This window comes from Heterocephalus glaber, unplaced genomic scaffold (genome assembly GCF_053883595.1).
Source record: "Heterocephalus glaber isolate CG9 unplaced genomic scaffold, H.glaber_assembly_v1.0 deba00001457, whole genome shotgun sequence".
Lineage (NCBI taxonomy): Eukaryota > Metazoa > Chordata > Mammalia > Rodentia > Bathyergidae > Heterocephalus > Heterocephalus glaber.
Genome location: NW_028258305.1, coordinates 6,769,868 through 6,786,077, shown reverse-complemented (window position 1 = coordinate 6,786,077; position 16,210 = coordinate 6,769,868). Strand labels below are relative to the sequence as shown.

At 33.1% G+C, this 16,210-nt stretch overlaps 1 protein-coding gene across 16 annotated transcripts in view; it reads left to right on the top strand.

Annotated features, from left to right (window-relative positions):
* Window positions 1-16,210, top strand: part of Ehbp1 (EH domain binding protein 1) — a 350,855-nt gene that overhangs the window by 140,426 nt on the left and 194,219 nt on the right. For 11 of the 16 annotated variants that reach the window (XM_087215996.1, XM_004849989.3, XM_087216000.1 and 8 more), the window contains 2 exons: window positions 13,259-13,363; window positions 13,966-14,088. In XM_087215996.1, coding sequence (XP_087072122.1) covers window positions 13,259-13,363; window positions 13,966-14,088 — 228 coding nt within the window. The remainder of the gene's footprint in view (window positions 1-13,258; window positions 13,364-13,965; window positions 14,089-16,210) is intronic. The other 5 variants (XM_013074056.3, XM_087216006.1, XM_013074055.3 and 2 more) reach the window with 1 other exon arrangement.

Genomic DNA, 16,210 nt, shown 5'->3' with positions numbered 1-16,210 from the left:
CCTGTTTTATGATATTCCCTCAAGGTAGAGACTGTGTTTTAATTATCTTTTCATCTCTAGCTTCTAGTATGCTTTCTGGAATACATTGCAAATTCATTACATGTTAATGGCAGGAAAGTAGTGAATGAATGAAAGACTTCCTTCTTGTATTGTAGCTTATTTTGATCACTCTGGCATATCATCTTGTTCCTTTGACCTTTAATCATATTCTACCTTGTATAAGGTAAGATGTTTTTATTTGTGGAAGGAATATGTTCTGAAGGACACACATAATTCAAAGCTCAGTGATTTAAGACTAGTTTTTCTAAAGGTGAATGTAAAATGTGTGAGTTGAGCAGGAGTGGGTGGGGACAATGGATGACTACATGTGTGTTGTAAGTCAGTAAATCTGCAATCATTATAACGTGATTTTGATTTGATGTTACATTTTTTTTCCTTAACATTTTCTTTATATTTGTAGAATGTGGTAACTTAAATAATTGACCTCCCCTGTTGTGTTTTTTAGCATATATAAATTACATTCCAAGCATACTAACTTAACCACTTTTTCAACATTGAAGGAAGGAGTTGAATAATTAAGAAAAGATACTGAAACCTAATAATATTAAGCAAATATCCTAAGGAGTAAACCAAATGTGTTTCATAAATATGGTACAAAGAAAATGTGATGGACATTTTTATTTATCAGTCAAAATGTCAAAATTTAAATATAGTTTACATTTACTCTTCTTGCTAATTTCAAAATAGTTGTCAACACAGTTTTTATGGAGGAAGAATCATTATTTTAAGCTGTCCCTATATATTGATAATAATTACACTGGATACACTGTTTCCCCAATTAAGCTTGAAATTTCTTGAGATAATAGGCTTCTAACCATTGTTTTGTGTATAGCTTAGATTGACACCTAGAGACTATTCATTTAGTTAGAAAAAAAAATATATATATATATGTATACATACATACATGAGGGGGCATATTGGGGATTGAACCTAGGGCCTTTGTGCTGAATTATATTCCCAGCCCCTTTTTAGTTTTTTAAATTTGAGATAGGATCTTGCTAAGTTGCTCAGGCTGGGCTTGAACTTGAGATCCTCTTACCTCAGCCTTCCAGAGTGCTGCAGTTACAGCTGAGTATCATCATGCCCAGCTTAGTAATTTCTTATGGAAAATTGCTGTTAAATTCATAATAATCGACAAAATATGTTGTCTAAAATTAGTCTGCTAGAAAGTGAAAGTGAATCTATGGTATCTATATTTGTACTGATCAAAAATCACTACCCTGAGCTGGGCACAATGGTGCACACCTGTAATCCCAGTACTTGAGGATCCTGAGGGAAGAGGATCAGTTTAGCAAGATCCTGTCCCAAAATTAAAAAGTAGATGTAGCTCAGTGGTAGAGTGCCCCTGAGTTTGGTTCCCAGTATCACAAAAGAAAGAAAGACTGTTACTTGTTCTGAGACATACTTCCCTACTAATTAGAAATGTATTCTGGGAGTAGCTCTCAGAAAAGAATCTATGATTGTTGCTGCATGTTTAAATACATTCTATAGGGATACAACACAAGTGAATGGGCAGGAGAATTTTTAATTATAGTTGTAAAAATCCCTGAAATGTAGCAACAGTAATAGACCTTGGAATTAGGGGAAAACAAAGCCTTTTAATGGAAAATTTACTGCAGCAACAGTAGAAATTACATGGTTTCAAAATAATCAGTCCCTCCATCTATATGGCAACTCACAAAGCAATATTTGTTAATATGCCCATCGCTGGAATTAATGTTGCATTTTTTTGTGTGTGTCTGTGTGTTTCCTTGTTTGTTTTTGAAGTGCGAGGGATGAAACTCATGGCCTTCCACATGATAGACAAGCTCTTCAGATCTGTAACTAATCTACCACTGAATTATAATCCCAGTCCTCAGATTAAATTTCTGTGTATATACCAACAGAAAGGAACAAAAAGGACTCTTAGAATGACAAGATCCTATTTAATATGCCTCAAAAAAATTAGGTTCAACTGATAACAGTTTATAACAAGTATTATTGGGGAAACTCAGGAATTATAAGGCAAGTCCCCTTGTAGTTTTTATGTTTGTTTCAAAGATCACACTGGGGTATACTTAGGCCCCATCAGACATTTAAACTCATAAGACCTAAGTAGGCCAAATTTAGCATTAGATTCACTTAGAAAGATATTGGACAAGAAACATAGCAGGTCATTCCTTTTTCTTTGGAAACTTACAGCAGTATGGATGCTATTCTTTGTCCCCTACTACCAAACAAAAACTTAGATGTGGAGATACAAGATCCACATAGTTGGAACAAGAATTGCTTTGGCTTAAAATCCCTAGATGTGTCTTCCAGAGTCCATGGGAAAAACATGCCCCATTAGATGAGTCTTCACATTCAGAGCTCAAAACTCTTTCCCTCAGATACATGGTCTATTCAGAGTTTTACCATCCAGGTGTAATTTATCAGATGTAATTTATCCATATTCATTTTTACCATAAGCAATGTTATCTGATATTTGTTAATCCTTTTCTCATAGTTGATAAAGTTAATTTGGGATAAGGAAGAGAGAGTGACATATTGGCTACTGTCTGGGAATAAAATCTTAATAGCACAGATGGGAATACTGGAGATAACAGTTACAGATTTGAAGAGCTAGAGTTGATAGTATGACTCAGGCCTATGAGATTAAATATTCTACTTCCAGGGCTATGTATGTGGATAAATAGGTTGCCTACCTTTGATTAGAAAGTTCCTCAGAATAAACATGAGATTCTGGTCAGAGAATACAGCTACTAATTTACTTCTGGTGTTTACCTAGGCATCTACCCTCCAGTACCCAGGACTTTCATAAGCAGTCATAGGATTATTGTGGACTCAATAACATTAAAAAATTTAAATGACTTCCTATTTTGGAGGTTGGTTAAAACGATAAGCACTTCTGGAAAACTGCATCTGTTATTTAGTCATAAAGATTGGGAAATAAGAAAAGAAGCAGAGAGGTAGGGCAATTCTGATCATTGAGCTAAAACGTGTATAAAGTGCTATAGCTATACCCTTTAAATTTGAAACCCTCAGATGAGAGACTGAAGACAGCAGGAATATCCCTTTACAATGTTTAGAACTTGAATGTGTTACCTCAGAAGACACAGACTAAAAATTCATCCTACTTTCTGAATTACTCTTAAACCTTAATTTTACTTTATTTGCACTAATTACAATTGAGCATTGTCTAGTTTCCCATACCTCCTAAACTCTGGGAGAATTCTGCTGGTATTGAGAACCCATTTGGTAGAGTTGGAATGGAACTTTAAAGAAGTTAGAAGAAGCCTTCTAATATTTAAGGAAAAGTCAGGAGACAATATTCTAAGTATCAAAATGAGTTCTCTGAGAATGTATACTAGGAATTCAAGGTTGGTTTAACTATATTAACAAAGTATAAGGGAGAAAAATCATATAATCATCTGAACAGCTGCAGAAAGGAGCTTTTCACAGAGTTCAATACTAACTTTCTTAGCAAAGTATAATAGAAGGGAATTTCTTCGTTTTAATAAGGGCACCTGTGAAAAGCCCCAGCTTACATCACACTTAATGGTAAAATACTGAAGATTTTCTCCCTAAGATTGGGAACAAAGCAAACATGTTTATTTTCATTATTTTTGTTCAACATTATGCTAGAAGTCCTGGCAGAGTCACAGGATATAAAATCAATACAGAAGAAGCTACTGTATTTTTATATATTAACAACATTTAGAAGATGAAATTAAAATAATTCCATTTACAATAGAAGTAGAAAAGACTACTTAGAAATAACAAAAAAATGAAAAACTTTTGAAAAATTTAATACATTACTGAAGTATTTCTTAATTAGTTAATAAATGGAGGGGCAACCCACTTTCCAGTCCCCCTTCTGTATCTCTTAGACAGAAGCTTTCTTTCTCTCAGTAAATTTTTCTACTCTTAAAAAAATTAGTTAATAAATGGAGATATATTTTACATTCCCAGAATAGAAGACTCAGTATTGTCTTTTCTTCTCAAATCAATCTGTAAATTCAACTCAATGCCAGTCTTAATCCTATCAGGCTTTAAAGTTCTTTGAAAAGCTGATTCTAAAATATATTTAGAAATACAGGGCTGGGGATTTAGCTCAGTGGTTTTGCCACCTGATGCGCAAGTGCAAGGACCCGAGTTCGATCCCTGGTACCAAAAAAAAAAAAAAAAAAAAGAAGTGTCTTTTAGAAATACAGACCCAAACAAATCTTGAATTAAAAAAAGAATTATAATAATAATAACTGACATTTAAGACTCACTGTAAAACTTAATAATCAACATACTGTAGTATTGGCATAGGACAAACAGATCAACAGAATAGTTCCTAGGAGTCACAGCTCCCAGTCAGCCATGTTATAGTGGAGTAAACAACTTATATAATATATGGTACTGCTAAACTATGATGTTTGGTAAATTAGGTATATTAAGTACATTTGCAACATAAATATTTTCTATTTATAATGGCTTTATAGGGCTATAAACTTATCACAAGTCAAGGGGCATTTATAACAACCATGACGTAAAAATATTTGTAAATTAGATTTCATCAGAACTCATAAGCCATTAATAAAATATGTGGGTGAATCATAAGCTAGAAAAGTCAAAAGCATATCAGACACATCTCTTGTTTTTAGAGTAGATTTTTTAAATGTCCTGTTCAATAATAAAAAGGCAAACAACTCCATATCTTTTAAAATGGACAAAGACTCAAACATATGATCCATAAAATGTATATACCACTAGCCATGAGAAACTTTCTACCAATACTTGTCAGTGCTGATCAGAGAAATGCAAAGTAAAATCACCAGGAGGTATGACTCCACACTCACTAGAATGTTTAAAATTTAAGATTGGCAATGCCAAATGTTAGCATGCGTGTTGAATAACTGAAATTTTCATCCATGATTGGTGGAATGTATAATGGTACAATCACTTGGGTAATTTCTTACAACACTAGACATATGACTACCCTCTTGACCCAGCAATTCTATTTCTTGGTGATTAGCCAAAAGAAATCAAAACTATGCCCACAAAAAATTTGCACAGAGATGTTTATAACGATTTTATTCATGATAGCCCAAATGTGGAAACAGATGAGGTGCGTATAAACAGGAGAATGGTTAAACAAACTGTAGTTTATTCATGAATGAAACACTATAGAAAGAACTGTTAATATGCTCAACAATAACCATATCAACAAGAACTATTGATATAGTTTTGATATTCTCAAAACCAGTGTGTGTGTGAAAGAGGGATTACATAAAAGAGTGTATATATCCCATTTATGTGACATTCTAGAAAAGGAAAAACTAATCCTATATGAAAAATATTTATCAGAATAATGATATCCTGTGTGACTAGGGATTGACTTAAAAGAGATATCAGAACTTTGGGAGATGATATAAATGTTCTGCATCTTGGGTCACATGAGGATATACATTTATCAAAATTCATTGAATTGTACACTTTAAGATTTGTGCCTTTTTCATGTGTGTATAAATAAAATACTAGAAGGTAACATGTAAAAAATACAGAAAATAATGTTAGATTAGAAAGAAAATAATTTCCATCTTCCTGATTTGTTGATCTATTGTTGCAGCATGGCTAGTCTCCAAAGATTATCCTCTAATGAACCATCCCTCCCAGTATTCATATTCTTTTTTTTCTCCTAAATTCTTTTATTGGTACATTTTAGGTATACAATACATTTACATTTATCATTGGGTGCTTGTACCTGTACATGATGTATCTTGGTTCTTATTTTTTCCCCATTATCTGTGCACCCTTCATCCCCTCCACCCTTCCCTATTTACATAGACTTCATTTCCATTTTTTTTCTTTTCTCATAATTTTTCCTTTCCTTTCTTTCCTTTCCCCTTCCCCTCCCACCACCCCTACCCCTTTGGATCTTTTCTTCCTATTTCAAATTATCAATTATTCATTTTAATTATTTTAATCCTTATTTACACTTTCAGTTTCTCACACTAGAGAAACTATTCAGTATTTACACATGTGTGTCCTATTTATTTCACTTAAGAGTATGGCCTCAATATGCATCCATTTAGCTATAAATTTCTCTACTTTCTCATTCTTTATGGCTGAGTAGTACTCCATTTTATAAAAAAAAAAAAACATCTTCTTTATCCAGTTTCCAGTTAATGGGCACTTCTAGTCTCCACCTTTGATATCTGAGCTATCCCTGTAAATCTTTTTTCATGAATAAAATGCAGCATACCCTTTATGACTTGCAAAGCTAAACTATAAGATGCCTTGTGATTTCTGCTTGGGAATTTTGGGAAGCTGCCATGTAAAAAGTTCACCTACCCTGATATACTAAGAAGACCCCTAAACTAGCCATGTGGACAGTCCACTTGAAGAGAGAAGGATGCCTGGCCAGCACCCTGTTCTAGTTTTCCAAAGTGAAATAACAGACATATGTGTGAAGAAGCCATTTTGAATCTGTAGTCCTGTCAGACTTTCGAGTGACTTCTGCCTCAGCCAACATCAAACTACAGTGAACTTAACAGCTAAGACCAGTCCACTCACAAAAGTGTGAAAGAAAATATTTGTTATTTTACACCATCAAATTTTGAGGTGGTACTATAGCATTTCTGAAGATAAATGAATTAGATAGATAGATGATAGATGCATTCATGCATACGTACATACATATACATAGACATAGAGAAATACACAAATAGAACATATTTCTATAATTGAAGACCATAATGTTAAGTGAAATAAATCAGTCACACAAGCTTAACTGTCACATTCTTTCTCTTATATGGGAAACCCAATATAAATAAAGAGCAAAATAAAAGATAGATAATAGGAAATAAGGAGATAGATCTTTTGCAAAAGAGGAGGAGGGCCCAAGAGATGGAGAGAAGGAGGAGGGAAGAGAGGGAAAGGGAATGAAAGAATGAAGATGTGTTATGTACATGTAACAACTCTTTAAGGAATGTAATCATTGTGTAGTGCAATCCTGTACTGATAAAAAAATTAAAATTAGAAAAAGAAAGCATATCATATAACTCTGCCTTGATAAACATGATCCTAAGTGTTGATTCTCACTTAGTTCATTCATTCTTTTTTTCTTTTTTTTTGGTACTGGGAATCGAAATCAGGACCTTGCTCTTGTGAGGCAGATGGCAGCACCACTGAGCTAAATTCCCTGGCCCAGTTCATTTCATTCTTTTTCAACATATATCAAGTACTAAGTGATAAAAATTGATATGTGTTAGAAAGAGATCGTAGCATAGATGGCCAGCTGTTGAATTTCATTTTTATAATGAACACATTATAAAATCAATAAGTGGATTATATAGGATAATTAGGTGAAAGTGCCCATTAGGCAGTTGAAAATTCAAGTCTAGCATTCAGTACATATTTGATAATTACCTTTATTTGTGTATTTAAGCCAAGAGAATGGATTTGTTCTTCCAGGAAGAGCAGATGTAGTGTGGCATGGGAGGGAATGATACTTAGAGATCCTAGGGAATACTTAAAGGGTAGAGGAAAGAGTAGTTTAATAAAAAGAGACCAGGACAGAATTGTCAAAGATAGGAGAATAGGGAGATACTAATGTCCTGAAAAGGGCAGAAGGCATTTCAAGGAGAGCATCATTAATTATGGTTATTTACACAGAAGTCAAATATGATAAGAACTAAAATTTATCTAGAATATTTGCCCATTAGACTATATGTTGGTGACCTCAGTAAGAGCAGATCAATAAGAGGATAGATACAGATGGGGATAAGGAGAGTTTTGAAGGATTAAAGAAAGGTAGGTGAAAAATTATATACTGCTTTGTTTTTAAGATGTTTTCTTATATAAGGTTATGAAAGACTGGCCAAATTAATAGAGAATAATGGTTGAGGGATTTTTTTTCAGGAGGAGCAACTTAGTCATATTAATAAGCCATTGGGAAGGAACAATTATAAAGGGAGAGGTTGAAGATGCAAGGAGAGAGAACATTTGGTGTCTACTTGCCTACCTGAAGCAACTCCTCTCTCCCTCATTACGCTTTGCTAAGAGATTGAAAATAGCATTATTTAACCTATTAGATGTATCCATGAATCATATATATGGGCTTGGGCATGTGAGGAAAGTGACATCTTTTTGACCTTGATCTCTGCAAAGAAGTTGAAGTGTTGCTATTTCAGACTGGCTTAAAATAAGACTCCCTACACCTCTACTGAATCTAGTTATGCTTTGGAGAAGAATGAGAGGCTGCAAGATTTGTAGGTATATTCTATATCTGAGCAGTTTATCTTTTTCCTTTAACTCATCTTACAGACTTTCTTAAAAGGAAAAAGCTACCTACTCTTTATGCCACCTTCGCACCCTACCCACTATTTTTGTTCAATGTGATAATCTCTGTTGGTCAATTTCTGTCTCTCTCTCTTCTCTCTCTCTCTCTCTCTTTTTTAACCTTCCTAACTGTAAAGAAAAGTCTCAAATTGCTTGACCTTTTGCTTCGATTGCCTGCCCCTTATCATCCCTTCTTATTCTCACCAATGTGAATCAAGTCCAGACTGGCACTCAGTTACAACAGACGTTCTGACAGGAAGAAATTTGTTTGCACTATTACATAGTTTATTAGCATTTTCCAAATGTGTAAATTTTCAGCGAAACCAGGCCTTAATAAAGTATATAAATATATTGTGTGTCAGGGCAATATATTCCTAGAAAAGTTTCCAGTTAAAAAACTTCCAGTAATAATTTTAAATCTTTTAAGTTTTTAACTTTTTCTGATTATAAAAGTAAAACACATTTACTGAAGGAAATCTGGAAGAAACAGAAAAGTACTGTTTTAGAAGGAGAAATAAGTAACAAAATTATATATTAGGCTACAGACCAACATGGCAAGTGCCAGTTGAAGTATTTTCATGAGAAGTTTCACAGGCTGTCCCCACCTGAATAGCCCCTGGTGAAGTACTAGAACTACTTTCTACACAGTTACCCAAGACACAAACCCAGCACTTATCTTAGGTTCTTTCTGTATTCCCTGTATCAAATCAACTATTTAATCTTTTAATTTATTCTTTAACAAATATTTATTGAATGTTTTTCCTTGTAGAATGGTGATGTTTTATCTTGCTTCCTATCCTGATTTTTCAAATGTTATCACTAAACATTTAGTTGCTACTAAAATGATATTTCTAAAATATACATTTGACCTTCAAATGGATTCTCATGCTTCTCAGATAAAGTTCACATTCTTTAGTTTGATCACAATGTGCAAGCCTCGTATCGTTGTATTCCTCTCCCTAGCATCTTAACACCAAACAACTTCCAGTTCCTCAAATATCTCATGTTCTCTTTGCCTCACTGTTGACCTCATAAAATGCCCTCCATTTCCTCTTTTTATTTTAATAATAAAATAACAATATTTGTTTGTCTGTCAAATGGAGATTAAAAATCCAGAAACCTTCCTTGACCTTAGATTGAGTTATATGCCTCTTATAGTTTTACCTCACCTTTGAAGACTATCTCAGTCATATTTATCACATACTCGATATGCTTTACTTTTCTATGTGCCCTAATAAAACATAAAGCAAACATAATGCAAGCAGGTAGTAACTCAGGCATATAATAAGTACTTGAAAAATGTTTATTAAGTAGATACATGGTATTTTTTGGAAGTTGCTTTCTGTGGTTTAGATTAATATTTATTCATATACCAAATATAGAGAATACTGGTATAAATAATGAGAATTATCTTTTCATTCCTATACTATGAATGAAAGTTCTAAAACCAGAAGTTTTAGAAATGAAGTAAGAATTAAACTAAAGGTAAATCTATGAGGATAAGAAGGATAGTTTGTCATTAATGAAGAGAACAGAAAGAAATACTTTGGATTTTTAATGAGAAAATAGTTATCAGTGATTTTAGATATCACCAAAAGCATGACAAGAATGATGAAATAGTCAAAGCATTCAAAAAATTACAATGTAAATAATTAAGTCATGTGATAGACTAATTTTGTTGATATTTAAATAAATGCCTACATTGTACATAAAACTCCATGAAACAATGTTAATATTTTGAAGGCAAGGACTAAGTAAGTCTAATATTACTTCAGTGTTTCCTTCAGTACTCTTCTTCTAAGATGTTAAATAAGTGATTGATTTCCCTTTTGATTGAGATTACTTTTAGAAACATAAAATAATTTAAATGTCTTACCTATATAAAGAAAACTACTTATATATCTTTGAGCAGTATTTAAATTTTTTTCAATGCAGTAATTTCTCACCTGGGAATATATACATAATATTAATATACATGAAATGTGGTTATTCATAATACCTCTGAAGGTGCTCACTTTGGCAGCACATACACTAAAATAATACCTCTTAAGCTATTTAAGATACCTGACTAATAATCTATACAAAGTCCTACTGCTATTATTAATATTTTCTTTTTTATATTTCATATTTCCAAAGTTAGTTGGCAAATTTTAAAAAATATACAATTACTAATGAATTTTTTATAAACTCAGTTGTGAGACTGGTTATCTCTTAACTTACTTCATCTTCTACTCCATTATATTTTTCTAAAAATTAGAGTTACAATGATAAATAGTGGAAAGTAAAAGATCTAATTTATGAATGAATTCTACCTACTGAGAAATTTGCTAAGTTAATTTGAGTCAGAGTTAGGTTTAAAACTATTGGCAGAATAAAATGGAAGAAGACACTTTAGTCAGCATAGAAGTCTGAGCAGGCTTAGCTGATTCCACTGCTGTTCAAGTTGAGATAAATACAGTTAAGTTTAATTATGTGTATACCCCATTTTACATGATTCACTTTGTCTATCTGAAGCAATATTACTCATGCAAAATATATTTTCTCATTCAGATAAGGGAAATTAATACATTTATCAACTGTTCATATGTATTTTGCTCAAAGATGTGTAACATTTTTGATAGCCTAATATTTTTTAAATTATTTTATTGGTACATTTTATGTATACAGTACATTTACATTTCTCATTGGGAACTTGCACCTTTACATGATGCATCTTGCTTCTTATTTTTTCCCCATTCCTAGCCCTCCCGTCACCCCCTCCACCCTTCCCTATTTACAAAGACTTTGTTTCCATTTTTTCCATTTCTCATAATTTTTCGTTTCCCTTCTTTCCTTTCCCCTGCCCCGCCCACTTCCCCTACCCCTTTGGAGCTTCTCTTCCTATTTCACATTATCAGTTACTCATTCTTATCATTGGTACATTTTAGGTATACAATATAATGACATTCATCATTGGAAATTTGCACCTTTACATAATCTCTCTTAGTTCTTATTTTTCCCCCTTCCCCTGCCCTCCCTTCGACCCCTCCATCCCTCCGTATTTACAAAGACTTTCTTTCCATTTTTCCATTTTTTAATATTAATTCCATTCCCTTCTTTCCTTTCCCCTACCCCTCCCACTTCCCCTTCCCCTTTGCCCCTTTCCTTCCTATTTCACATTATCTATTATACCTTTTAGTCCTTATTTACACTTTCAGTTTCTCACGCTAGAGAAACTATTCAGTATTTATACATGTGTGTCCTATTTATTTAACTTAAGAGTATGGCCTCAATGTGCATTCATTTAGCTATAAATGTTTCTAATTTCTCATTTTTTATGAGAACTGAGTAGTACTCCATTTTATAAAAAAGCCACATTTTCTTTATCCAGTCTCCAGTTGATGGGCATTTGGGCTGTTTCCAAGTTTTAGCTATTGCAAATTGTGCTTCTATGAACATGGGTGCACATATATCACTGTGGTATGATTCTTTTAATTCTTCGGGGAAGATGCCCAGCAGTGGAATAGCTGGGTCAAATGGGACTTCCAGTCCTAGTTCTTTGAGGTTGATAGCCTAATATTATAAGTCATTTATTAAGTCTGTTTCAATATTTATCAGTGTCTTTATAGAATGTAAATTGTCTGAGGACAAAACTATGTCTGTGTTTTTTATCCTTGGGTCCCTAGCAGAGGGCTTGGCACAGACTGATAAATATTTGCTCAACAAATGAATGTATGAAGGCAGCCATATTACAAACATATATTCTTTGATTTGGTTCAAATAAAATTTAGCACATATACTTAGATTTACAGTGTTAAAGAACAGAAGTGTTAATGTCAAATTTACAACTGTTTTCTTTTTCTAACCATTTTCTTTCTTTCCAACCCAGTGATCTGGATGGTTTGGTTTATCCTCTTCTCTTGAGTTGTAACCTTGGAAACATCAAAGATTAATTAGAATACCCTAATAGATCTTTATTATCTTGTTTCCAAGTTGTCTGATTTTCACTCAGTGAATGATACTTTCACATATTCAAGCTATCCAAAATATATATGACTAATTTTTAAAATTTTTATACACAAAATGAATTGTGTCTTAAATTTTTTCTCTCAATCTTGTCATTTTTATTGTATCTCTTATATTAACTAAAATGTAAGCTTTCCTAAAATAAATGCTTAGGTAAGAATTGCCATGTGAGATACTATACAAAACAAGAGTAAAAATAGTAGTTATTTTTATTGTTTTAGTGCTGATTTTTAAAATTCTAGAACATGAATGAATGCTTATTATACACATTCTTCATATACATACAGTCTTAAAGCCTTTTGTTTAAAGTTAGAACATGCCGGGGATTTAGCTCAGTGGTTTCTGTGCCTGCTGCGCAAGCGCAAGGTCCCTAGTTTGATCCCTGGTACCAAAAAAAATAAAGTTAGAATGTATGAAAGTCAATGTGAGCTGGGGATGTAGCTCAGTGGCACCACACTTGCCTGGAAAGCACAAGGTCCTGAGTCTGATCCCCTGTACTGAGAGAAAAAAAGTCAGTATCAAAGGATATTTTTATTGTTTCTAACATATATTATGTTTAAAGCACAATTTGTGTTGACAAATGCAAAATGTTATTGCTGAAAGCAGTGTCAACCTCTTGTGATAATTATTTTTGTTTTGTGTTTATTAGCATAGTCATGTTACTAATAAAAGTTTCAACAATAAAATGCTATTCTAAAATGTCAGCACAGCATAACATTCAGTTAATTATATCTGTTATAGTTTATCAAAATAACATCTCTGAATGTATTCTCTTGACTAACCAAACATCCCCTCTTTGTCTTTTTGAATAACAGCATACTTCTACTGCTGTTTTATTGAATGACCTTACCTTATATTTGACTTGACTGGCTTCTGTTTACAGAAATTGTAAACCAGTTGAATGCTCTGAGCAGCTTAGATGAAGATCAAGATGACTGCATAAAGCAAGCAAATATGCCTTCAGCTAAATCAGCCAGTTCCTCTGAAGGTCTAAGAGCTTTCCTCCTTTCTTTCTGCTTTTTGTTGACTGTATTTACTGTGACCTGCTATACCTTCACTTAAGTCTGTACTTAACTGTCAGTTTTGTCTTTGTGCTTTTTCTTAAATGTTTTCTTTAGTAATTTGTAGTGTGCCAACAGACAAGGTAACAGAATTTACCATCTTTAGCAAAGTCTTGCATCAGGATCCTTAGTGATTTAAAAATATGATCTGAAGTAATACTTGGCATATAACATGACAGTATTTCTTCAGTGAGTTCATATGTTATTTTTTAAGAGTATTTGTTTATATATTAGGAGAGTAAGTTTTTTCTAAAAACGTATGTCAGATTTTTTAATGGAATTGAAATGAGTTCGATGAAATTAGTATACCTCATTAGCTGATTAATTTAAAAATAAATACACATATTTGTTTTATTTTGAAATGTTGGTATACTACAAAATATTTGAATGGCATTCTGCTGTTGATAAAATGCTGTATCTTATTTGCAGGTATTATTAATGTACATTTATAGAATTTGCAATGTTTTATGAATGCAATAATTAGGCATCACCACAACTATAGTGGACTAACACATATGTTTATTTTCAGAGCTTATCAGCAAACTTAACTTTCTGGATGAAGCAGAAAAGGACTTGGCCACTGTGAATTCAAATCCATTCGATGAGCCTGATGTACCAGAATTAAACCCATTTGGAGATCCTGATTTAGAAGGTAGCATTTTTTTCTATATTTTTAATGTCTGTATAATAGTTTAGTCCTCTAGAACTATAAGGGCAGGAGAATATTTTCTCAAAAGATGTTTTTGGTTTATAATAATAATAATAATACTGTGCTCATTACCACTTGTAGTTGAGCAGTTCTAAGTATCTTCCACTGAATTGTTTTTAAAGAACAAGAGAAAGCCTGACATAGTCATTTATTTATATGGAAATTTTTTTTCTTTTCCTCTGTTAGTTTAGTCAGATAGATAGAAAAGGCCTAGAAGAGCATTTTACATAACTGGTATACAGTAAAGGTCTATAACAATATTTTACACGTCTGGCATACAGTAAAGTCTCATTTGTTAGCATACTAACTGAGGTCAGGTTGTGGGACATACCAATAATGAGGTGGTAGAGATAGCTTTTCTCTTTATATAGCTCTTCTACCTAGCCTTCCAAGAATCAGAACATCCATCTACCCAGCCTGACTGGCTGAAAAATCAGTTAATAGAGTAAATTGTGTATGTGATAATATGAAGTAGAGTAGGTTGGGAACCACTGTCATCGTGTGTGTGTGTGTCTTTTAAATACAAAGACTAAAAACAGGGATCCCCCCACCCCAAGTCATTTTTCCTATCAAGTAGTTTTGAACTCCTAAAGTCTGGATAGGGGCTGTTGATGAAATGAAACCTCTGTTTAATTAAACTCTTTGCTCGAAGTAAATGCAAGAATGATTAACCACTGTCTACATCTTTTTGACTACTCTTAGGAAATCCTCATGAGCTTTTAAAAGAAATTTGTTATTGTCTGTCATGGTGAAAATGAGGTTTCAGCATTAGGATTCCCTTGGTTAGAGCAGTATTACTTTGTAATCCTTTCTCCTCCTCTTCCTTTACATTTTCCCTTCTTACCAGGCTCTCCTAATTAGTAAATTTAAATTAATGAGATTTCATTTTGCTGGTGGGCTATATATTATGAACATATTTTAAACTCAGTGTTATAATAAGTCTTAGAGGCAGTCACTTGAACTCTTGATTCTCAGACAAGTGTCTTCTTTTGACCACACAGTTTCTCTGTACTGTGTATATCTGAGTATACTAAGTTAAAAAATGTTTACCAAAGTATTTTCAGACATCGCTATTTTAAGCTTTCCATTTGAAAATCAAATAAGTAACTTTTCTAAATATATATGGATCTGTTTTCTGAAATGTAAAGGCGGTAGCAGATAAGACATTAAGATTGTGTTTATGTTTAGAAGAGGTAAGCCAGCCTAATTTAGAATCTTTATGCCTGTAGAGAGAAGACTATGTGTGGCAACCACTACACATTCTCTTGAAATATGTGCCTATTAGAGTCTTTGAAATAAGTATTTTTATTTTTTATTGATGAAAAACTTGCATCCTCAAGAAAAGTATTTGGGAAAAAAATGTGCTGCAGTTCTCTGGGTTTGTTTGTGTTTTTTTTGTCTTTGTTTGCCTTTCTTTTGCTTTTACAGCTTCAGTTCTCATAAATTCACTTTTTTTTACCTTTACAGCTTATATTCATATGCTTCAGTGACTCTTTGAGAAAGTCATTAAATATATTTATTACATTTTGTATGAAATAGTCTTATTTTAAACTCTGTTTTGTTGCCTGTTGTATCATCTTCAAATCTTGCTCTATAGTTTGTGTGCTTCCTTGCTTTCAGTTTTGTAAGAGATGAATTTGCTTAGAACAATTTCTCTTCCTGAAATAGAAATAAAAATTGTATTTCCATTAACCAGTTTTGTCAGTTTCTTAAGGATTTGAGCCCTGATATTTGTTAATAAAATATTGAATAGGTCCCAGATGCTGTGGCACATGCAGGTAATGCCAGCTACTTGGGAGGCTGAAGTAGGAGGCTAGCCTGTGCAATTTAGTGAGACTGTGTTCAAAATAAAACTAAAAAAAAGGACTGAATATGTAGCTCAGTGCTAGAGCACTTGCCTAGCATGCCTGAAACCTTGGGTTCAATCCACACTACTGAAAAAACAACAAAAGCTCTAAAGATGTATGGTCAGTGCTGCATTCATAACTGAATGGTAGAGCACATTAGCATGCATAAGACCTGGATTTGATCTCCAGCACCAGAGGTAAGGAGGAGGGGTTGGAAG